At 43.1% G+C, this 27,871-nt stretch overlaps 1 protein-coding gene across 1 annotated transcript in view; it reads right to left on the bottom strand.

Moving 5' to 3' along the window:
* The window catches only part of RAB11FIP2 (RAB11 family interacting protein 2), a 62,235-nt gene that overhangs the window by 25,712 nt on the left and 8,652 nt on the right, over positions 1-27,871 (bottom strand). Inside the window, exons 2-3 of the mRNA XM_040434915.1 lie at positions 14,836-15,248; positions 798-1,215 (exon numbers count right to left, since the gene is read on the bottom strand). Of these exons, the coding sequence (XP_040290849.1) occupies positions 798-1,215; positions 14,836-15,248 (831 nt within the window). The remainder of the gene's footprint in view (positions 1-797; positions 1,216-14,835; positions 15,249-27,871) is intronic.

Below are 27,871 nucleotides of genomic sequence, written 5' to 3'. Positions count from 1 at the left end.
CTACGGGGACTCTATGGATCACTCTACGGGGACTCTATGGATCACTCTACTGGGACTCTATGGATCACTCTATAGGGACTCTATTGAGCACTCTACGGGGACTCTATGGATCACTCTACTGGGACTCTATGGAGCACTCTATAGGGACTCTATGGCGCACTCTATAGGGACTCTATGGCGCACTCTACAGGGACTCTATGGCGCACTCTACAGGGACTCTATGGCGCACTCTACAGGGACTCTATGGCGCACTCTATAGGGACTATATGGCGCACTCTATAGGGACTATATGGCGCACTCTATAGGGACTCTGGGGATCACTCTACGGGGACTCTGTGGATCACTCTATAGGGACTCTATGGAGCACTCTATAGGGACTCTATGGAACACTCTATGGCGCACTCTATAGGGACTCTATAGATCACTCTATATCGACTCTATGGAGCACTCTATAAGGACTCTATGGAGCACTCTATAAGGACTCTATGGAGCACTCTATAAGGACTCTATGGAGCACTCTATGGAGCACTCTATAAGGACTATATGGAGCACTCTATAGGAACTTCATGGAGCACTTTATGGAGCATTCTTTGAAGAACTCTGTGGACCACTCTATGGGACATCCTATGAAGCGCTCTATCTAGCACACTGCTCTCTATATGTGATCATGTAAAATCAGAGGCACATGATGGGACAGTATGGACATGGCAGTTTATGATGTGTATATAGTTTGTGTAGGTTTCCATTATTAAGTGGTGTTAGAAATGGAGCTATCACTAGACATGCGCCTGGATTACCATTGTTCCTGAGTGCGACTTCCCCCCCAGAAGGGATTGGTGGACTCATAGTTTGTGGTGGGTAGGGTTACACCTCCTTGGGTTCTGCTCTCCTGAGTCCAGTCAGAGATGTCCTGGCTGTGCCGCTCAGGCCTCTTCCCTTCCTTCTTGCCAGTTACTCTCTCAAATAAGCTGACCTTCTCCTTCTTCTTCCCATCTTTCTTTCCGTCAGCTGTTCTGGAGATGATCCCAGATGTTCGCTCGTCCCCCGGGGCCCATTGTCTGGGCAGTGTGGCAAATTTCTGAGGCAGAGAAGTGCCAGGAACTGGGTCTTTGTTGTTCCCACCAGTCCAGCTCACTACATGGTCTTGGATTTCTGGGGGGTGATGCCTTGAGGTGTCAACACTCATGGTTCTTCTGTGAGGAGAATTAAGGCTTCCTGGAAGAAAGAGCCATTTGAGAAGATGGACAAGACAGTAATGATGGAGGATCATTGGTCACAACCCAGGAGCAGATACTAAACGTGACAGAAATATATGACTTAGAGTTGGACATAGCGACAACACATTAACATTTAGTCCACAGTACACATAATCGAAGTAGCAGCAAGCAAGTATAAATATCAAGAACACCGACCATGATCCCTAATGATATCTAGAACATGATCAGTACTAGTGTGGAGAACATGCATAATGGGAAGCACGTAATGTGCATGGTGTCCCTTAGTGTAATGAAAAGGTCACAAAAGGGTTAATTAAGAGGAAATGGCAAGTGAGCCGTGCGCAATACTACATGGAAAGGGGAATTAAAAGGATCGAGGCTGGACATATTTGGCATCCACGGGGTTACTGTTACATGGAGATTGAGCTCATCTTGAACTGTCCAAGGATCGTTATTGTGGAACTACAGCAGCGAAGAATATCAAACGGTCCTTTGTCTATAGTGACCTTCCCCCAATCTGCTATAGGGGGAGGTACAGGACGTTCAGCTATTTAAAGGGGTCCTCTCACTTCAGCAGACGGCCTTAATCCTGGAGATGCAGTTAATCCAGGCACCGAGTCTGGTGTTTCTCCATGTTGCCTCCTGTGCTGGCTGCAGTTGTCACATTACTACACTACCTGCAAGGCTACTAATGACTAGATATGGGGACTACCCCTGCCCGTGAGACCAAAGTGACCCCATAGACCTCCCCTTTGTCTAGAAGTCACCCCATAGACAGAAAACAGTATACTGTATATATATACTACAGAGGACAGTATACGGTATATATATATACTACAGAGGACAGTATACTGTATATATACTACAGAGGTCAGTATACCGTATATATATACTACAGAGGACAGTATACTGTATATATATACTACAGAGGACAGTATACTGTATATATACTACAGAGGACAGTATACTGTATATATACTACAGAGGACAGTATACTGTATATATATACTACAGAGGACAGTATACTGTATATACACTACAGAGGACAGTATACTGTATATATACTACAGAGGACAGTATACTGTGTATATATACTACAGAGGACAGTATACTGTGTATATACTACAGAGGACAGTATACTGTATATATACTACAGAGGACAGTATACTGTATATATATACTACAGAGGACAGTATACTGTATATACACTACAGAGGACAGTATACTGTATATATACTACAGAGGACAGTATACTGTGTATATATACTACAGAGGACAGTATACTGTGTATATATACTACAGAGGACAGTATACTGTATATATACTACAGAGGACAGTATACTGTATATATACTACAGAGGACAGTATACTGTATATATACTACAGAGGACAGTATACTGTATATATACTACAGAGGACAGTATACTGTATATATACTACAGAGGACAGTATACTGTATATATACTACAGAGGACAGTATACTGTATATATATACTACAGAGGACAGTATACTGTGTATATATACTACAGAGGACAGTATACTGTGTATATATACTACAGAGGACAGTATACTGTGTATATATACTACAGAGGACAGTATACTGTATATATACTACAGAGGACAGTATACTGTATATATACTACAGAGGACAGTATACTGTGTATATATACTACAGAGGACAGTATACTGTGTATATATACTACAGAGGACAGTATACTGTATATATATACTACAGAGGACAGTATACTGTATATATATACTACAGAGGACAGTATACTGTATATATATACTACAGAGGACAGTATACTGTATATATATACTACAGAGGACAGTATACTGTATATATACTATAGAGGACAGTATACTGTATATATACTACAGAGGACAGTATACTGTATATATACTACAGAGGACAGTATACTGTATATATATACTACAGAGGACAGTATACTGTATATATACTACAGAGGACCGTATACTGTATATATACTACAGAGGACCGTATACTGTATATACACTACAGAGGACAGTATACTGTATATATACTACAGAGGACCGTATACTGTATATACACTACAGAAGACAGTATACTGTATATATACACTACAGAGGACAGTATACTGTATATATACTACAGAGGACAGTATACTGTATATATACTACAGAGTACAGTATACTGTATATATACTACAGAGGACAGTATACTGTATATATACTACAGAGTACAGTATACTGTATATATACTACAGAGGACAGTATACTGTATATATACTACAGAAGACAGTATACTGCATATATACTACAGAGGATAGTATACTGTATATATATATACTACAGAGGACAGTATACTGTATATATACTACAGAGGAGAGTATACTGTATATATACTACAGAGGACAGTATACTGTATATATACTACAGAGGACAGTATACTGTATATATACTACAGAGGACAGTATACTGTGTATATACTACAGAGGACAGTATACTGTATATATACTACAGAGGACAGTATACTGTATAAATATATATACTACAGAGGACAGTATACTGTATATATACTACAGAGGACACTATACTGTGTATATACTACAGAGGACAGTATACTGTATATATACTACAGAGAACAGGATACTGTATATATACTACAGAGGACAGTATACTGTATATATACTACAGAGGACAGTATACTGTATATATACTACAGAGGACAGTATACTGTATATATACTACAGAGGACAGTATACAGTATATATACACTACAGAGGACAGTATACTGTATATATATATATATACTACAGAGGACAGTATACTGTATATATACTACAGAGGACAGTATACTGTATATATACTACAGAGGACAGTATACTGTATATATACTACAGAGGACAGTATACTGTATATATACTACAGAGGACAGTATACTGTATATATACTACAGAGGACAGTATACTGTATATATACTACAGAGGACAATATACTGTATATATATATACTACAGAGGACAGTATACTGTATATATATACACTACAGAAGACAGTATACTGCATATATACTACAGAGGACAGTATACTGTATATATACTACAGAGGACAGTATACTGCATATATACTACAGAGGACAGTATACTGCATATATACTACAGAGGACAGTATACTGTATATATACTACAGAGGACAGTATACTGTATATATATACTACAGAGGACAGTATACTGTATATACACTACAGAGGGCAGTATACTGTATATATATACTACAGAGGACAGTATACTGTATATATACTACAGAAGACAGTATACTGTATATATACTACAGAGGACAGTATACTGTATATATACTATAGAGGACAGTATACTGTATATATACTACAGAGGGCAGTATACTGTATATATACACTACAGAGAACAGTATACTGTATATATACTACAGAGGACAGTATACTGTATATACTACAGAGGACAGTATACTGTATATATATATATATACTACAGATGACAGTATACTGTATATATACTACAGAGGACAGTATACTGTATATATACTACAGAGTACAGTATACTGTATATATACTACAGAGGGCAGTATACTGTGTATATATATATATATATATATATATACACATACTACAGAGGACAGTATATATATACTACAGAGGACAGTATACTGTATATATATACTACAGAGGACAGTATACTGTATATATACTACAGAAGACAGTATACTGCATATATACTACAGAGGATAGTATACTGTATATATATATATACTACAGAGGACAGTATACTGTATATATACTACAGAGGAGAGTATACTGTATATATACTACAGAGGACAGTATACTGTATATATACTACAGAGGACAGTATACTGTATATATACTACAGAGGACAGTATACTGTGTATATACTACAGAGGACAGTATACTGTATATATACTACAGAGGACAGTATACTGTATATATATATACTACAGAGGACAGTATACTGTATATATACTACAGAGGACACTATACTGTGTATATACTACAGAGGACAGTATACTGTATATACACTACAGAGGACAGTATACTGTATATATACTACAGAGGACAGTATACTGTATATATACTACAGAGGACAATATACAGTATATATACACTACAGAGGACAGTATACTGTATATATATACTACAGAGGACAGTATACTGTATATATACTACAGAGGACAGTATACTGTATATATACTACAGAGGACAGTATACTGTATATATACTACAGAGGACAGTATACTGTATATATACTACAGAGGACAGTATACTGTATATATACTACAGAGGACAGTATACTGTATATATACTACAGAGGACAGTATACTGTATATATACTACAGAGGGAAGTATACTGTATATATACTACAGAGGGCAGTATACTGTATATATACTACAGAGAACAGTATACTGTATATATACTACAGAGGACAGTATACGGTATATATATACTACAGAGGACAGTATACTGTATATATACTACAGAGGACAGTATACTGTATATATATACACTACAGAAGACAGTATACTGTATATATATACACACTACAGAGGACAGTATACTGTATATATATACTACAGAGGACAGTATACTGCATATATACTACAGAGGACAGTATACTGTGTAAATACTACAGAGGACAGTATACTTTATATATATACTACAGAAGACAGTATACTGTATATATATACTACAGAGGACAGTATACTGTATATATATACTACAGAGGACAGTATACTGTATATATATACTACAGAGGACAGTATACTGTATATACACTACAGAGGACAGTATACTGAATATATATACACTATAGAGGACAGTATACTGTATATATATACTACAGAGGACAGTATACTGTATATATACTACAGAGGACAGTATACTGTATATATATACTACAGAGGACAGTATACTGTATATATACTACAGAGGGCAGTATACTGTATATATATACTACAGAGGACAGTATACTGTATATATATACTACAGAGGACAGTATACTGTATATATACTACAGAGGACAGTATACTGTATATATACTACAGAGGACAGTATACTGTATATATACTACAGAGGACAGTATACTGTATATATAGTACAGAGGACAGTATACTGTATATATACTACAGAGGACAGTATACTGTATATATACTACAGAGGACAGTATACTGTGTATATATACTACAGAGGACAGTACACTGTATATATATACTACAGAGGACAGTATACTGAATATATATACACTATAGAGGACAGTATACTGTATATATACTATAGAGGACAGTGTACTGTATATATATATATATATACACACATACACACTACAGAGGATAGTACACTATATATATATATATATATATATACACACACATATACTACAGAGGACAGTATATTGTATATATATACTACAGAGGACAGTATACAGTATATATACTACAGAGGACAGTATACTGTATATATACTACAGAGGACAGTATACTATATATATATACTACAGAGGACAGTATACTGTATATACACTACAGAGGACAGTATACTGTGTATATATACTACAGAGGACAGTATACTGTATATACACTACAGAGGACAGTATACTGTATATATACTACAGAGGACAGTATACTATATATATATACTACAGAGGACAGTATACTGTATATACACTACAGAGGACAGTATACTGTGTATATATACTACAGAGGACAGTATACTGTATATATACTACAGAGGACAGTATACCGTGTATATATATATATACTACAGAGGACAGTATACTGTATATATATACTACACAGGACAGTATACTGTGTATATACTACAGAGGACAGTATACTGTATATATATACTACAGAGGACAGTATACTGTATATATATACTACAGAGGACAGTATACTGTATATATATACTACAGAGGACAGTATACTGTATATATACACACTACAGAGGACAGTATACTGTGTATATACTACAGAGGACAGTATACTGTGTATATACTACAGAGGACAGTATACTGTATATATACTACAGAGGACAGTATACTGTATATATACTACAGAGGGCAGTATACTGTATATATACTACAGAGGACAGTATACTATATATACTACAGAGGACAGTATACTGTATATATACTACAGAGGACAGTATACTGTATATACACTACAGAGGACAGTATACTGTATATACACTACAGAGGACAGTATACTGTATATATACTACAGAGGACAGTATACTGTATATATACTACAGAGGACAGTATACTATATATACTACAGAGGACAGTATACTGTATATATACTACAGAGGACAGTATACTGTATATACACTACAGAGGACAGTATACTGTATATACACTACAGAGGACAGTATACTGTATATATACTACAGAGGATAGTATACTGTATATATACTACAGAGGACAGTATACTATATATACTACAGAGGACAGTATACTGTATATATATATATATATATATATATATATATATATAAAAATATAAAAGAAAAAGTGTGGCAGCACCAATTCACAAAATACAATGGCGGGTGCTATGTCCAGGGTTGTCACTACTTACCCATGAGTATGTAGATGAAAACGGACAGCACATCCAATAGAATAAAGTGGACATGTATTCAGTGGCGCAGTGAGGCGACGTTTCGGCTGAAAACACAGAGTCTTTCTCAAGCATCAAACAGAAGTGTAACATATGGTATAAATAATGTACATGATTAGAGGGTGGAGTGATCAATAATTACAATCAATATAGTGAAAACATGTGTAAAAACAAATGTAACATGATTACAAATGAAAGAATACAAAGTCATCTAGGGATAGAAATGGTGATACATAATCAGATAGGAGACGTTATCCGAACACTGTACAGTAATGTGATATAATGACTGTATAAGTACAAGCAGCGCCAATATACATCAGCTGTTGTGTATACACATAATTACATTCATTTATAAACAGGAGGAGCAAGCGATGGGAAGAATGGCGCACCAAATGGAAGCAGCGTATTCTCACATGTCCGCAATGGCCGAAGTTGGCGTCTACCTCTGGGAAGTGCGCAGGCGTCAGGATGTCTCGTCCCCAACAGGCGCGCCGCTCGGCTAAGTGACGTCACGCTATGTCCAATATGGGACACAGCAGGAGCGGAAGACTCTGACATCTCTCCAACGCGCATGCTCACATCAATACGTGTGTAGAAGCGCCATATTGGATACTGGCAGAAGACCACAGTTGTATGATTTATATAATACAGGGCTCAAAGGAGGCAAAAGCAGGAGCCAGGGCTGGGACAAGGCCATTTGGTGCCCAGGGCGAAGATGGCAAACTGCGCCCCCCCCCCCCCCCCCCCGTTTTTAAGAAAGAATCAATGTTGTTTCAAAACAAGAATATACTTAAAGCAATAGAACAAAGGACTGTGGGACTTTGAAAGTCACAGACACTATAAAGTTCCCCCCCATCATCATGTGCCAGTATAAAGTCCCCCCCATCATCATGTGCCAGTTTTGTAATAAGCCCCCCCAATGTGCCAGTAACACTATTGTAAAAAAAAACACTTATACTTACCTAAGTGTCAGCGATGCGATGCAGCCTCTTCCTGTGTCCCACGCTGTAATGTAAGGCTCAGGCGGCACGATGACGTCATTGCGCCGGCCTCTGATAGGCTGCCGGCCTAGTGCCTGCAGCCAGGGGCGTACATAAAAATCACTGGGCCCCATAGCAGGAATCTAAATTGGGCCCCCATTCCCCTTTTATAGCCCCTCCCTTTGTTCCATGAACTATTCTTGCTGCTGCGTTTTATAATTTATGCCATCAGGGCCGGAATGGGATTACAAAACAGCCCTGGCACACAAAAGAGGTATAATAGATGCAGATGTATATTATATACAGCAGTGTACAGTTATGTGAGGTACGCGGTATAATAGATGCAGTGTGTACAGGTATATAGTATATACAGCAGTGTACTGATATGTGAGGTACAGGGTATAATAGATGCAGTGTGTACAGGTATATAGTATATACAGCAGTGTACAGTTATGTGAGGTACGCGGTATAATAGATGCAGTGTGTACAGGTATATAGTATATTCCCTAGTGTTCTGATATGTGAGGTACGGGGTATAATATATGCAGTGTATACAGTATATACAGTAGTGTAATATGTGAGGTACGAGGTATAATAGATGCAGTGTGTACAGATATATAGTATATACAGCAGTGTACTGATATGTGAGGTACGGGGTATAATAGATGCAGTGTGTACAGGTATATAGTATATACAGCAGTGTACTGATATGTGAGGTACGGGGTATAATAGATGCAGTGTGTACAGATATATAGTATATACAGCAGTGTACTGATATGTGAGGTATGAGGTATAATAGATGCAGTGTGTACAGGTATATAGTATATACAGCAGTGTACTGATATGTGAGGTACGAGGTATAATAGATGCAGTGTGTACAGATATATAGTATATACAGCAGTGTACTGATATGTGAGGTATGAGGTATAATAGATGCAGTGTGTACAGGTATATAGTATATACAGCAGTGTACTGATATGTGAGGTACGGGGTATAATAGATGAGGTGTGTACAGATATATAGTAAATACAGCAGTGTACTGATATGTGAGGTACGAGGTATAATAGATGAGGTGTGTACAGATATATAGTATATACAGCAGTGTACTGATATGTGAGGTACGAGGTATAATAGATGAGGTGTGTACAGATATATAGTATATACAGCAGTGTACTGATATGTGAGGTACGAGGTATAATAGATGCAGTGTGTACAGATATATAGTAAATACAGCAGTGTACTGATATGTGAGGTACGAGGTATAATAGATGAGGTGTGTACAGATATATAGTATATACAGCAGTGTACTGATATGTGAGGTACGAGGTATAATAGATGAGGTGTGTACAGATATATAGTAAATACAGCAGTGTATTGACACCTCGTACCTCACATATCAGTACACTGCTGTATATACTATATATCTGTACACACTGCGTCTATTATACCTCGTACCTCACATATCAGTACACTGCTGTATATACTATATATCTGTACACACTGCATCTATTATACCTCACATATCAGTACACTGCTGTATATACTATATATCTGTACACACTGCATCTATTATACCTAGTACCTCACATATCAGTACACTGCTGTATATACTATATACCTGTACACACTGCATCTATTATACCCCGTACCTCACATATCAGTACACTGCTGTATATACTATATATCTGTACACACTGCATCTATTATACCTCGTACCTCACATATATAGTATATACAGAAGTGTACTGATATCTGTACACACAGCATCTATTATACCTCATACCTCACATATCAGTGCACTGCGGTATATACTATATATCTGTACATATTGCATGTATAATACTGTGTAATATATGCAGTGTGTGTGCATGTATGTGTGTGTATATATATATACAGAGCAGTGTATTGATGTGACACATAGAAGGTATAATACTGTAGATGCAGTGTTTATAGAAATATGTGGTCAGTTATGCATTATAGTCACTGTGAGGTACATGAGGTAGTGGTAACTGTCTGAAGTAGTATACATGAGTGAGCAATGAGTAAAAACAGGGCATGGAGGGGGGGGGGGGAATAAATGATGAAAAGTGGAGGACCTCCTCTTACCTCTCCATTCCAGTCTGTATGGATCAATACAGAGCTGCTTGTGAACTTTTAATACTTGCTGTTAGGGGTTGAAGGACCTGTGATGATGTCATCACAGGTCCTGGCAGATGTACCTTTGAAACCTAGGAACTACACCATTTTTGGTGCAGTTACTTTGCTAGATTCTGCAGGACCTGTGATGTTGAAGATGATGTCATCACAGGTCCTGGCAGATGCACTGTTCTAACCTGGGAACTACACTTTACACTGTGCAGTTCCCTTACAGGACCTGTGATGACATCATCAAAGGTCCTTTAGCTTTAGAAAGGTAAACAGGAGTAATTAGGGGGCGGGGCCTCTCCTCCACTTCGGTGCCTGCCTGCAGCCTATCAGAGGAAAGGGAAGGGACACGCCTCTCCCTCCCCTGCACCTCCGCTGGCACAGACAGTTTACAATGGAGATGAGCGCAATGGAAGCGCTCATCTCCCTGTGCCCGGCGGCGGCTGCTCACTTGGGGGGGGGGGGGGGTCATTTTAGTTGGGGGGGCACATGGGGGGGCACAGCATGATGTAGGGGGGGCCGTGGCTGGCACTTCACCTGCGCCCCCCTCCTGTCCGCAAATGGTAGCGCCCAGGGCACCCGCTCCTTCGGCCCCTGCCTTGTACCGGCCCTGGGAGCCGGACACCCCTGTCAAGGGCGTACCGTATCCGTACATCGGGCAAACAAGAGGAGCACAATCGGCATTGCCATGTCGATGGGGTATACAAGTGCCGCCCCAATTGTCATCTACATTTAGACCGTTTGGTCTCAGAGTATTTAGTGTGTAAATCCAGAAAAGTTCCTTCTTTTTCAGTAATACATTTCTATTGCCCTGTGATGTCTCCCGGTGGCGTCGGATCGCTCTCTTCTCCTGCAGTAGGTGATGGTAGTTGGGCAGACGTGTTTTATAGAAGATCTATTTCGTGATTCTAACTTTCTCCTTTTTTCCATCTGTTTTATTGATGGATGATTTGATACTATACAAGATGAAGAGCAATGTGTATGGGATGCTGATCTGTCACAGTGGAAAACACCCCCATGTCTGCTTTTTATCATTTTGAATAATTTTGAGTATGTTGTGGTCAGGTTTAGGTTGTGTCTCGACAGACTATGTGCGAACAAATAAAACCTATAGACCTAGATCCAACAGTTGTCAGGAGATCCCTAATTGTGGCATAGACAGGAGGTATAACTTGTATACCCCATCGACATGGCAATGCCGATTGTGCTCCTCTTGTTTGCCCGATGTACGGATACGGTACGCCCTTGACAGGGGAGTCCGGCTCCTGCTTTTGCCTCCTTTGAGCCCTGTATTATATAAATCATACAACTGTGGTCTTCTGCCAGTATCCAATATGGCGCTTCTACACACGTATTGATGTGAGCATGCGCGTTGGAGAGATGTCAGAGTCTTCCGCTCCTGCTGTGTCCCATATTGGACGTAGCGTGACGTCACTTAGCCGAGCGGCGCGCCTGTTGGGGACGAGACATCCTGACGCCTGCGCACTTCCCAGAGGTAGACGCCAACTTCGGCCATTGCGGACATGTGAGAATACGCTGCTTCCATTTGGTGCGCCATTCTACCCATCGCTTGCTCCTCCTGTTTATAAATTAATGTAATTATGTGTATACACAACAGCTGATGTATATTGGCGCTGCTTGTACTTATACAGTCATTATATCACATTACTGTACAGTGTTTGGATAACGTCTCCTATCTGATTATGTATCACCATTTCTATCCCTAGATGACTTTGTATTCTTTCATTTGTAATTATTGATCACTCCACCCTCTAATCATGTACATTATTTATACCATATGTTACACTTCTGTTTGATGCTTGAGAAAGACTCTGTGTTTTCAGCCGAAACGTCGCCTCACTGCGCCACTGAATACATGTCCACTTTATTCTATTGGATGTGCTGTCCGTTTTCATATATATATACACACACACTACAGAGGACAGTATACTGTATATATATATATATATCTATATACACACACACACTACAGAGGACAGTATACTGTATATATATATATATATCTATATACACACACACACTACAGAGGACAGTATACTGTATATATATATCTATACACACACACACACTACAGAGGACAGTATACTGTATATATATATATATACACAGTCCTGATCAAAAGTTTAAGACCACTTGATAAATGGCAGACACTCCTATGTATCATGGCTGGATCTTCACAAGGTTCCCAGTAGAGCTTCAACCTGCAACAAGAAGAAGTGGGAGGGAGACAGAACATTTTTTGAGCATTCAATTTATTGAAAACAACGAATAAACTGAAACAGGCTGTTTTTCAGCTGATCCACAGTTTAGGACCACATGCCTTTAAAAGGCCAAATCTGTGCAAAGATGTGGATTCATTGTCACTTTCTGTCAGGTAGTCACACGTTGTGATGGTAAAGGCAAAAAAACTCTCCTTTTTTGAAGGTGGTCGGGTTGTTGAGCTGCATAAGCAGGGTCTCTCACAGCCGCCATCGCTGCTGAGGTGGGACGCAGTAAGACAGTCATTTGGAATTTCTTAAATGATCCTGAGGGTTATGGAACAAAAAAGTCAAGTGGAAGACCCAAAAAAATGTCCTCAGCACTGAGCCGGAGGATCCAATTGGCCGTCCGTCAAGACACTGGACGATCTTCGACCCAAATTAAGGCCCTTACTGGTGCTGACTGCAGCCCCATAACCATCAGACGGCATCTGAGACTGAAGGGCTTCAAAAACAAAAACCGTCTTCAAAGACCTCGTCTCCTTGAACGCCACAGAACTGCTCGTTTGGACTTTGTAAGAGAGCACCGAACATGGGACATTCAAAGGTGGAAGAAAGGTTTATTCTCTGATGAGAAACCTTGATGGTCCTGATGGTTTCCAACGTTACTGGCACGACAAGCAGATCCCACCTGAGACGTTCTCTACGCGCCACAGTGGAGGGGGCGCCATAATGGTCTGGGGGGCTTTTTCCTTCAGTGGAACAATGGAGCTTCAGGAAGTGCAGGGGCGTCAAACGGCCGCTGGCTATGTCCAGATGTGGCAGAGGTCATTCCTCATGACTGAGGGCCCTCATCTGTGTGGTGACAGGACAACGCTACAGGACACAATGCCCGCAGGACAAGGGACTTCTTCCAGGAGAATAACATCACTCTTTTGGCCCATCCTGCGTGTTCCCCAAAGGTTCTCAATTGGATTTACATCAGGGAATGGATGGCAAGGGAAGTTTACAAAAATGGACAACAGTTCCAGACAGTAGATGGCCTTCGTGCGGCCGTCTTCACCACTTGGAGAAATGTTCCCACTCACCTCATGGAAACGCTTGCATCAAGCATGCCGAAACAATAACGGCGGAGCTACTCATTACTGAGCTCATGTTTGGAGGTTGGATTTCGGTTTTGGGGGGTTTAGTTTTTTTTGGAGGTCTGGTCCTAAACTTTTGATCAGCTGAAAAACAGCCTGTTTCAGTTTATTCGTTGTTTTCATTAAATTGAATGCTCAAAAAATGTCCTGTCTCCCTCCCATTTCTTCTTCTTGCATGTTGGAGCTCCACTTGGAGTCTTGTGAAGATCCAGCCATGATACATAGGATTGTTTGCCATTTATCAAGTGGTCTTAAGCTTTTGATCAGGACTGTGTATACACACACACACTACAGAGGACAGTATACTGTATATACACAGAGGACATTACCCTATACTGTGGAGGGGATCGCTGCTCCCTATACTGTGGAGCGGATCGCTGCATGTAAATGTGTCTCCTCCACTGACGAGCAGACGACTGTCGGAAAGGAAGGCTTCATCCTGACAATCGGCCGCTCAGTGGGCTCGGGTAAATCCAGATGAAGTCTTACCATTCTCATCTGCAGAGCTGATGGAGTCCAGAGTATGTTTTGGTGGGAGTCCTCCAGAGCTCGGCTGAGGACCATATAAATCCGACATGGAATGAGCCGAGGACAGGCGCTGAGCTCCCAGGAGGAACGGCTTCTTGGGCTTACTCTTCATCTGGATTTCGGAAGCCCTGGGCTCACAGACGCTGTGCCGCTCGCTGACGCTGCCGGGGACGATGGCCGACGAGGTGTCCGATCCATCTGGTTTCCTTCCTTTCATTTTGTCCTTGAGACGTGCAAACGGAGAGCGGGTCTTATCCTTCATGGAGAGGTCAAACATACTGGCCGTCAGGTTATTCCTCATGAACTGCACGTTGACCATAAGCTCCCCCCTCTCCTTCTTCCTCTTCCCTTGCTTTGACTCCAACTTGTACCACCTGCATTATATACAGAGAGAGTTAGGACCAATCACGACCTCTGACCCCGACTACACCTGTATATAGGACACCTGCATTATATACAGAGAGAGTTAGGACCAATCACGACCTCTGACCCCGACTACACCTGTATATAGGACACCTGCATTATATACAGAGAGCGTTAGGACCAATCACGACCTCTGACCCCGACTACACCTGTATATAGGACACCTGCATTACATACAGAGAGCGTTAGGACCAATCACGACCTCTGACCCCCGACTACACCTGTATATAGGACACCTGCATTACATACAGAGAGCGTTAAGACCAATCACGACCTCTGACCCCGACTACACCTGTATATAGGACACCTGCATTACATACAGAGAGCGTTAGGACCAATCACGACCTCTGACCCCGAGTACACCTGTATATAGGACGCCTGCATTACATACAGAGAGCGTTAGGACCAATCACGACCTCTGACCCCGACTACACCTGTATATAGGACGCCTGCATTATATACAGAGAGCGTTAGGACCAATCACGACCTCTGACCCCGACTACACCTGTATATAGGACGCCTGCATTATATACAGAGAGCGTTAGGACCAATCACGACCTCTGACCCCGACTACACCTGTATATAGGACACCTGCATTACATACAGAGAGCGTTAGGACCAATCACGACCTCTGACCCCGACTACACCTGTATATAGGACGCCTGCATTATATACAGAGAGCGTTAGGACCAATCACGACCTCTGACCCCCAACTACACCTGTATATAGGACACCTGCATTATATACAGAGAGCGTTAGGACCAATCACGACCTCTGACCCCGACTACACCTGTATATAGGACGCCTGCATTATATACAGAGAGCGTTAGGACCAATCACGACCTCTGACCCCGACTACACCTGTATATAGGACGCCTGCATTACATACAGAGAGCGTTAGGACCAATCACGACCTCTGACCCCGACTACACCTGTATATAGGACGCCTGCATTATATACAGAGAGCGTTAGGACCAATCACGACCTCTGACCCCGACTACACCTGTATATAGGACGCCTGCATTATATACAGAGAGCGTTAGGACCAATCACGACCTCTGACCCCGACTACACCTGTATGTAGGACGCCTGCATTACATACAGAGAGCGTTAAGACCAATCACGACCTCTGACCCCGACTACACCTGTATATAGGACGCCTGCATTACATACAGAGAGCGTTAGGACCAATCACGACCTCTGACCCCGACTACACCTGTATATAGGACACCTGCATTACATACAGAGAGCGTTAGGACCAATCACGACCTCTGACCCCGACTACACCTGTATATAGGACGCCTGCATTATATACAGAGAGAGTTAGGACCAATCACGACCTCTGACCCCGACTACACCTGTATATAGGACGCCTGCATTATATACAGAGAGAGTTAGGACCAATCACGACCTCTGACCCCCGACTACACCTGTATATAGGACACCTGCATTATATACAGAGAGCGTTAGGACCAATCACGACCTCTGACCCCGACTACACCTGTATATAGGATGCCTGCATTACATACAGAGAGCGTTAGGACCAATCACGACCTCTGACCCCGAGTACATCTGTATATAGGACACCTGCATTACATACAGAGAGCGTTAGGACCAATCACGACCTCTGACCCCCGACTAGACCTGTATATAGGACACCTGCATTATATACAGAGAGCGTTAGGACCAATCACGACCTCTGACCCCGACTACACCTGTATATAGGACGCCTGCATTACATACAGAGAGCGTTAGGACCAATCACGACCTCTGACCCCGACTACACCTGTATATAGGACGCCTGCATTACATACAGAGAGCGTTAGGACCAATCACGACCTCTGACCCCAACTACACCTGTATATAGGACGCCTGCATTATATACAGAGAGCGTTAGGACCAATCACGACCTCTGACCCCGACTACACCTGTATATAGGACGCCTGCATTACATACAGAGAGCGTTAGGACCAATCACGACCTCTGACCCCGACTACACCTGTATATAGGACGCCTGCATTATATACAGAGAGCGTTAGGACCAATCACGACCTCTGACCCCGACTACACCTGTATATAGGACGCCTGCATTATATACAGAGAGCGTTAGGACCAATCACGACCTCTGACCCCGACTACACCTGTATATAGGACGCCTGCATTATATACAGAGAGCGTTAGGACCAATCACGACCTCTGACCCCGACTACACCTGTATATAGGACGCCTGCATTATATACAGAGAGCGTTAGGACCAATCACGACCTCTGACCCCGACTACACCTGTATATAGGACGCCTGCATTATATACAGAGAGCGTTAGGACCAATCACGACCTCTGACCCCGACTACACCTGTATATAGGACGCCTGCATTATATACAGAGAGAGTTAGGACCAATCACGACCTCTGACCCCGACTACACCTGTATATAGGACGCCTGCATTATATACAGAGAGAGTTAGGACCAATCACGACCTCTGACCCCCGACTACACCTGTATATAGGACACCTGCATTATATACAGAGAGCGTTAGGACCAATCACGACCTCTGACCCCGACTACACCTGTATATAGGACGCCTGCATTATATACAGAGAGCGTTAGGACCAATCACGACCTCTGACCCCGAGTACATCTGTATATAGGACACCTGCATTACATACAGAGAGCGTTAGGACCAATCACGACCTCTGACCCCCGACTAGACCTGTATATAGGACACCTGCATTATATACAGAGAGCGTTAGGACCAATCACGACCTCTGACCCCGACTACACCTGTATATAGGACGCCTGCATTACATACAGAGAGCGTTAGGACCAATCACGACCTCTGACCCCGACTACACCTGTATATAGGACGCCTGCATTATATACAGAGAGCGTTAGGACCAATCACGACCTCTGACCCCGACTACACCTGTATATAGGACGCCTGCATTATATACAGAGAGCGTTAGGACCAATCACGACCTCTGACCCCGACTACACCTGTATATAGGACGCCTGCATTACATACAGAGAGCGTTAGGACCAATCACGACCTCTGACCCCGACTACACCTGTATATAGGACGCTTGCATTATATACAGAGAGAGTTAGGACCAATCACGACCTCTGACCCCGACTACACCTGTATATAGGACACCTGCATTACATACAGAGAGCGTTAGGACCAATCACGACCTCTGACCCCGACTACACCTGTATATAGGACGCCTGCATTACATACAGAGAGCGTTAGGACCAATCACGACCTCTGACCCCGACTACACCTGTATATAGGACGCCTGCATTATATACAGAGAGCGTTAGGACCAATCACGACCTCTGACCCCGACTACACCTGTATATAGGACGCCTGCATTACATACAGAGAGCGTTAAGACCAATCACGACCTCTGACCCCGACTACACCTGTATATAGGACGCCTGCATTATATACAGAGAGCGTTAGGACCAATCACGACCTCTGACCCCGACTACACCTGTATATAGGACGCCTGCATTACATACAGAGAGCGTTAGGACCAATCACGACCTCTGACCCCGACTACACCTGTATATAGGACGCCTGCATTATATACAGAGAGCGTTAGGACCAATCACGACCTCTGACCCCGACTACACCTGTATATAGGACGCCTGCATTACATACAGAGAGCGTTAGGACCAATCACGACCTCTGACCCCGACTACACCTGTATATAGGACGCCTGCATTACATACAGAGAGCGTTAGGACCAATCACGACCTCTGACCCCGACTACACCTGTATATAGGACGCCTGCATTATATACAGAGAGCGTTAGGACCAATCACGACCTCTGACCCCGACTACACCTGTATATAGGACGCCTGCATTATATACAGAGAGCGTTAGGACCAATCACGACCTCTGACCCCGACTACACCTGTATATAGGACGCCTGCATTACATACAGAGAGCGTTAAGACCAATCACGACCTCTGACCCCGACTACACCTGTATATAGGACGCCTGCATTATATACAGAGAGCGTTAGGACCAATCACGACCTCTGACCCCGACTACACCTGTATATAGGACGCCTGCATTACATACAGAGAGCGTTAGGACCAATCACGACCTCTGACCCCGACTACACCTGTATATAGGACGCCTGCATTATATACAGAGAGCGTTAGGACCAATCACGACCTCTGACCCCGACTACAACTGTATATAGGACGCCTGCATTATATACAGAGAGCGTTAGGACCAATCACGACCTCTGACCCCGACTACACCTGTATATAGGACACCTGCATTATATACAGAGAGCGTTAGGACCAATCACGACCTCTGACCCCGACTACACCTGTATATAGGACGCCTGCATTACATACAGAGAGCGTTAGGACCAATCACGACCTCTGACCCCGACTACACCTGTATGAAGGACGCCTGCATTACATACAGAGAGCGTTAGGACCAATCACGACCTCTGACCCCCGACTACACCTGTATATAGGACACCTGCATTACATACAGAGAGCGTTAGGACCAATCACGACCTCTGACCCCGACTACACCTGTATATAGGACGCCTGCATTATATACAGAGAGCGTTAGGACCAATCACGACCTCTGACCCCGACTACACCTGTATATAGGACGCCTGCATTACATACAGAGAGCGTTAGGACCAATCACGACCTCTGACCCCGACTACACCTGTATGTAGGACGCCTGCATTATATACAGAGAGAGTTAGGACCAAATACGACCTCTGACCCCGACTACACCTGTATATAGGACGCCTGCATTATATACAGAGAGCGTTAGGACCAATCACGACCTCTGACCCCGAGTACATCTGTATATAGGACACCTGCATTATATACAGAGAGAGTTAGGACCAATCACGACCTCTGACCCCGAGTACATCTGTATATAGGACGCCTGCATTATATACAGAGAGCGTTAGGACCAATCACGACCTCTGACCCCGAGTACATCTGTATATAGGACGCCTGCATTATATACAGAGAGCGTTAGGACCAATCACGACCTCTGACCCCGACTACACCTGTATATAGGACGCCTGCATTATATACAGAGAGCGTTAGGACCAATCACGACCTCTGACCCCCGACTACACCTGTATATAGGACGCCTGCATTATATACAGAGAGCGTTAGGACCAATCACGACCTCTGACCCCGACTACACCTGTATATAGGATGCCTGCATTACATACAGAGAGCGTTAGGACCAATCACGACCTCTGACCCCCGACTAGACCTGTATATAGGACACCTGCATTATATACAGAGAGCGTTAGGACCAATCACGACCTCTGACCCCGACTACACCTGTATATAGGACGCCTGCATTACATACAGAGAGCGTTAGGACCAATCACGACCTCTGACCCCGACTACACCTGTATATAGGACGCCTGCATTATATACAGAGAGCGTTAGGACCAATCACGACCTCTGACCCCGACTACACCTGTATATAGGACGCCTGCATTACATACAGAGAGAGTTAGGACCAATCACGACCTCTGACCCCGACTACACCTGTATATAGGACGCCTGCATTATATACAGAGAGCGTTAGGACCAATCACGACCTCTGACCCCCGACTACACCTGTATATAGGACGCCTGCATTACATACAGAGAGCGTTAGGACCAATCACGACCTCTGACCCCGACTACACCTGTATATAGGACACCTGCATTATATACAGAGAGCGTTAGGACCAATCACGACCTCTGACCCCGACTACACCTGTATATAGGACGCCTGCATTATATACAGAGAGCGTTAGGACCAATCACGACCTCTGACCCCGACTACACCTGTATATAGGACACCTGCATTACATACAGAGAGCGTTAGGACCAATCACGACCTCTGACCCCGACTACACCTGTATATAGGACGCCTGCATTATATACAGAGAGCGTTAGGACCAATCACGACCTCTGACCCCGACTACACCTGTATATAGGACACCTGCATTATATACAGAGAGCGTTAGGACCAATCACGACCTCTGACCCCGACTACACCTGTATATAGGACGCCTGCATTATATACAGAGAGCGTTAGGACCAATCACGACCTCTGACCCCGACTACACCTGTATATAGGACACCTGCATTACATACAGAGAGCGTTAGGACCAATCACGACCTCTGACCCCGACTACACCTGTATATAGGACGCCTGCATTATATACAGAGAGAGTTAGGACCAATCACGACCTCTGACCCCGACTACACCTGTATATAGTTATCTCTACCTCAGCGCTGCGCTCTGCAATCTATTTAGAAGTTCTGACACAAGCAGCATCTTCAGAGTTGAAGGACCTGTGATGACGTAACCGTCATGTGACCCATTCAGGGGGTGGAGCTAAACAGTGCAGAGAAGTCCTGCTGAAGGACCTTTGATGACGTCATCGTCATGTGACCCGCCCAGAGGGGTGGAGCTTAGCAGTACAGAGGAGTCCTGCTGTAGACTTGTGATGGCGTCTGTGAGGAGAAGGGAAGACACATGGATTCAGTGTAAGGGCCAGGGAAATGCTGGGAGTTGTAGTCCTCTCCTCCTATACCTTATGTAATGTGCTCTATCACATAATGGTCCAGACATGCTGGGAGTTGTAGTCCTCTCCTCCTATACCTTATGTAATGTGCTCTATCACATAATGGTCCAGACATGCTGGGAGTTGTAGTCCTCTCCTCCTATACCTTATGTAATGTGCTCTATCACATAATGGTCCAGACATGCTGGGAGTTGTAGTCCTCTCCTCCTATAACATGCTCAGATATTACATAATCATGGTCCGGACATGCTGGGAGTAGTAGTCCTCTCCTCCTATAACATGCTCAGATATTACATAATCATGGTCCGGACATGCTGGGAGTAGTAGTCCTCTCCTCCTATACCTCCTATAACATGCTCAGATATTACATAATCATGGTCCAGACATGCTGGGAGTTGTAGTCCTCTCCTCCTATACCTCCTATAACATGCTCAGATATTACATAATCATGGTCCGGACATGCTGGGAGTTGTAGTTCTCTCCTCCTTTACCTCCTGTAACATGCTCAGATATTACATAATCATGGTCCGGACATGCTGGGAGTTGTAATCCTCTCCTCCTATACCTCCTGTAACATGCTCAGATATTACATAATCATGGTCCGGACATGCTGGGAGTTGTAGTCCTCTCCTCCTGTAACATGCTCAGATATTACATAATCATGGTCCGGACATGCTGGGAGTTGTAGTCCTCTCCTCCTGTAACATGCTCAGATATTACATAATCATGGTCCGGACATGCTGGGAGTTGTAGTCCTCTCCTCCTTTACCTCCTGTAACATGCTCAGATATTACATAATCATGGTCCAGACATGCTGGGAGTTGTAGTCCTCTCCTCCTATACCTCCTGTAACATGCTCAGATATTACATAATCATGGTCCAGACATGCTGGGAGTTGTAGTCCTCTCCTCCAATACCTCCTGTAACATGCTCAGATATTACATAATCATGGTCCAGACATGCTGGGAGTTGTAGTCCTCTCCTCCTATACCTCCTGTAACATGCTCAGATATTACATAATCATGGTCCGGACATGCTGGGAGTAGTAGTCCTCTCCTCCTATACCTCCTATAACATGCTCAGATATTACATAATCATGGTCCAGACATGCTGGGAGTAGTAGTCCTCTCCTCCTATACCTTATGTAGTGTGCTCTATCACATAATGGTCCAGACATGCTGGGAGTAGTAGTCCTCTCCTCCTTTACCTCCTGTAACATGCTCAGATATTACATAATCATGGTCCGGACATGCTGGGAGTTGTAGTCCTCTCCTCCTATACCTTATGTAGTGTGCTCTATCACATAATGGTCCAGACATGCTGGGAGTAGTAGTCCTCTCCTCCTGTAACATGCTCAGATATTACATAATCATGGTCCAGACATGCTGGGAGTTGTAGTCCTCTCCTCCTGTAACATGCTCAAATATTACATAATAATTGTCCAGACATGCTGGGAGTAGTAGTCCTCTCCTCTTATACCTCCTGTAATATGCTCAGATATTACATAATCATGGTCCAGACATGCTGGGAGTAGTAGTCCTCTCCTCCTGTAACATGCTCAGATATTACATAATCATGGTCCGGACATGCTGGGAGTTGTAGTCCTCTCCTCCTGTAACATGCTCAGATATTACATAATCATGGTCCGGACATGCTGGGAGTTGTAGTCCTCTCCTCCTGTAACATGCTCAGATATTACATAATCATGGTCCAGACATGCTGGGAGTAGTAGTCCTCTCCTCCTGTAACATGCTCAGATATTACATAATCATGGTCCGGACATGCTGGGAGTTGTAGTCCTCTCCTCCTGTAACATGCTCAGATATTACATAATCATGGTCCGGACATGCTGGGAGTTGTAGTCCTCTCCTCCTATACCTCCTGTAACATGCTCAGATATTACATAATCATGGTCCGGACATGCTGGGAGTTGTAGTCCTCTCCTCCTTTACCTCCTGTAACATGCTCAGATATTACATAATCATGGTCCGGACATGCTGGGAGTTGTAGTCCTCTCCTCCTTTACCTCCTGTAACATGCTCAGATATTACATAATCATGGTCCGGACATGCTGGGAGTTGTAGTCCTCTCCTCCTTTACCTCCTGTAACATGCTCAGATATTACATAATCATGGTCCAGACATGCTGGGAGTAGTAGTCCTCTCCTCTTATACCTCCTGTAACATGCTCAGATATTACATAATCATGGTCCAGACATGCTGGGAGTTGTAGTTCTCTCCTCCTATACCTCCTGTAACATGCTCAGATATTACATAATCATGGTCCAGACATGCTGGGAGTTGTAGTCCTCTCCTCCTTTACCTCCTATAACATGCTCAGATATTACATAATCATGGTCCAGACATGCTGGGAGTTGTAATCCTCTCCTCCTATACCTCCTGTAACATGCTCAGATATTACATAATCATGGTCCGGACATGCTGGGAGTTGTAGTCCTCTCCTCCTGTAACATGCTCAGATATTACATAATCTTGGTCCAGACATGCTGGGAGTTGTAGTCCTCTCCTCTTATACCTCCTGTAACATGCTCAGATATTACATAATCATGGTCCAGACATGCTGGGAGTTGTAGTCCTCTCCTCCTATACCTTATGTAGTGTGCTCTATCACATAATGGTCCAGACATGCTGGGAGTTGTAGTTCTCTCCTCCTTTACCTCCTGTAACATGCTCAGATATTACATAATCATGGTCCAGACATGCTGGGAGTTGTAGTCCTCTCCTCCTATACCTCCTGTAACATGCTCAGATATTACATAATCATGGTCCAGACATGCTGGGAGTTGTAGTCCTCTCCTCCTATACCTCCTGTAACATGCTCAGATATTACATAATCATGGTCCAGACATGCTGGGAGTTGTAGTCCTCTCCTCCTATACCTCCTGTAACATGCTCAGATATTACATAATCATGGTCCAGACATGCTGGGAGTTGTGCTGCCTCCAGGTCGGTAATAATAATAATTGCCAGTATTTTCCAGTGCGGACTGTTAGTAATGAGGCTTCCATTGGGGGGCGCTCATCAGCACAGCCACTAACCCCCCTCCTCCATTAGATGGCGCCGCTGTGAACACTGCTGACTGGAGGACAGGACCTGTCCTGAGCTTCCAGGGGCGTGCACAGCGGCGCGAGCAAATGGAGGAGGGGAGGACTTTATTTTCTGTTGCACAGAGAAGGGGGCACTAATGGGGCATTTATAATATTGGGGGGCATTAATGGGGCATTTATAATATTGGGGGGCATTAATGGGGCATTTATAATATTGGGGGGCACTAATGGGGGCATTTCTAATATTGGGGGGCACTAATGGGGCATTTATAATATTGGGAGGCACTAATGGGGCATTTATAATATTGGGGGTACTAATGGAGGCATCATTAATACTGGGGTCACTAAAGGGGGCATTACTATTACTGGAAGCACTAATGGGGGCATTACTATTACTGGGGGCACTAAAGGGGGCATTACTATTACTGGGAGCCACATCATGACATTAACACCCCATAGTTTGGCCGTTATTTTTTGTTTGGAAAGGTGGTGACCCTAGTGAGGAGCAATCATAACCGGTTAGGGTTATCTACTCCACCAGTAACAATGTATCTACACCAGTAACTACAGCCAGGTCCATAAATATTGGGACATAGACACAATTCTAACATCTTTGGCTCTATACACCACCACAATGGATGTGAAATGAAACGGACAAGATGTGCTTTACCTGCAGACTGTCAGCTGTAATCTGAGGGGATTTACATCCAAATCAGGTGAACGGTGCAGGAATTACAGCAGTTACATATGTGCCTCCCACTTGTTAAGGGACCAGAAGTAATGGGACAGAATAATAATCATAAATCAAACTTTCACTTTTTAATACTTGGTTGTAAATCCTTTGCAGTCAATTACATCCTGAAGTCTGGAACGCATAGACATCAGCAGACGCTGGTCTCATCCCTGGTGATGCTCGGCCAGGCCTCTACTGCAACTGTCTTCAGCTCCTGCTTGTTCTTGGGGCATTTTCCCTTCAGTTTTGTCTTCAGCAGTGAAATGCTCAATCGGATTCAGGTCCGGGGATTGACTCGGCCATTGCAGAACATTCCCTTTGGTTGCTTTTGCAGTATGCTTTGGGTCATTGTCCATCTGCCCTGTGAAGCGCCGTCCAATGAGTTCTGAAGCATTTGGCTGAATATGAGCAGATAATATTGCCCGAAACCCTTCAGAATTCATCCTGCTGCTTCTGTCAGCAGTCACATCATCAATAAATACAAGAGAAGCAGTTCCATTGGCAGCCATACATGCCCACGCCATGACACTACCACCACCATGCTTCACTGATGAGGTGGTATGCTTAGGATCATGAGCAGCTCCTTTCCTTCTCCATACTCTTCTCTTCCCATCGCTCTGGTACAAGTTGATCTTGGTCTCATCTCTCCATAGGATGTTGTTCCAGAACTGTGAAGGCTTTTTTAGATGTCGTTTGGCAAACTCTAATCTGGCCTTCCTGTTTGAGGCTCACCAATGGTTTCCATCTTGTGGTGAACCCTCTGTATTCACTCTGGTGAAGTCTTCTCCTGATTGTTGACTTTGACACACATACACCTACCTCCTGGAGAGTGTTCTTGATCTGGCCAACTGTTGTGAAGGGCGTTTTCTTCACCAGGGAAAGAATTCTTCGCTCATCCACCACAGTTGTTTTCCGTGGTCTTCCGGGTCTTTTGGTGTTGCTGAGCTCACCAGTGCGTTCCTTCTTTTTAAGAATGTTCCAAACAGTTGTTATGGCCGTGCCTAATGTTTTTGCCATCTCTCTGATGGGTTTGTAGTGTTTTTCAGCCTAATGATGGCTTCACTGATAGTGACAGCTCTTTGGATCTCATCTTGAGAGTTGACAGCAACAGATTCCAAATGCAGATATCAGACTGGAAATGACCTCTGGACCTTTATCTGCTCATTGTAATTGGGATAATGAGGGAATAACACACACCGGCCATGGAACAGCCGAGAAGACAATTGTCCCATTACTTTTGGTCCCTTAACAAGTGGGAGGCACAGATGTAACTGCTGTAATTCCTGCACCGTTCACCTGATCTGGATGTAAATCCCTCAGATTACAGCCGACAGTCTGCAGGTAAAGCACATCTTGTCCGTTTCATCTCACATCCATTGTGGTGGAGTATAGAGCCAAAAATGTTAGTATTGTGTCCATGTCCCAATATTTATGGACCTGACTGTATATATCTGCTCCACCAGTAACAATGTATTTTCACCAGTAACAATGTATCTACTCCACCAGCAATTATGTATCTACTCCACCAGTAACAATGTATCTACTCCACCAGTAACAATGTATTTACTCCACCAGTAACAATGTATCTGATCCACCAGTAACAATGTATTTACTCCACCAGTAACAATGTATTTACTCCACCAGTAACAATGTATCTTCACTCCTCTACTCCACCAGTAACAATGTATTTACTCCACCAGTAACAATGTATCTACTCCACCAGTAACAATGTATTTACTCCACCAGTAACAATGTATCTACTCCACCAGTAACAATGTATTTACTCCACCAGTAACAATGTATTTACTCCACCAGTAACAATGTATCTACTCCACCAGTAACAATGTATTTACTCCACCAGTATCAATGTAATTACTCCACCAGTAACAATGTATTTACTCCACCAGTAACAATGTATCTTCACCAGTAACTATGTATCTGATCCACCAGTAACAATGTATCTACTCCACCAGTAACTATGTATCTACTCCACCAGTAACAATGTATCTACTCCACCAGTAACTATGTATCTACTCCACCAGTAATTATGTATCTACTCCACCAGTAACAATGTATCTACTCCACCAGTAATTATGTATCTACTCCACCAGTAACTATGTATCTACTCCACCAGTAACTATGTATCTACTCCACCAGTAACTATGTATCTACTCCACCAGTAACAATGT

This window comes from Bufo bufo, chromosome 6 (genome assembly GCF_905171765.1).
Source record: "Bufo bufo chromosome 6, aBufBuf1.1, whole genome shotgun sequence".
NCBI lineage: Eukaryota > Metazoa > Chordata > Amphibia > Anura > Bufonidae > Bufo > Bufo bufo.
Note: the sequence above shows the minus strand (reverse complement) of the source record. Positions and strands in the feature narration are given on the sequence as shown.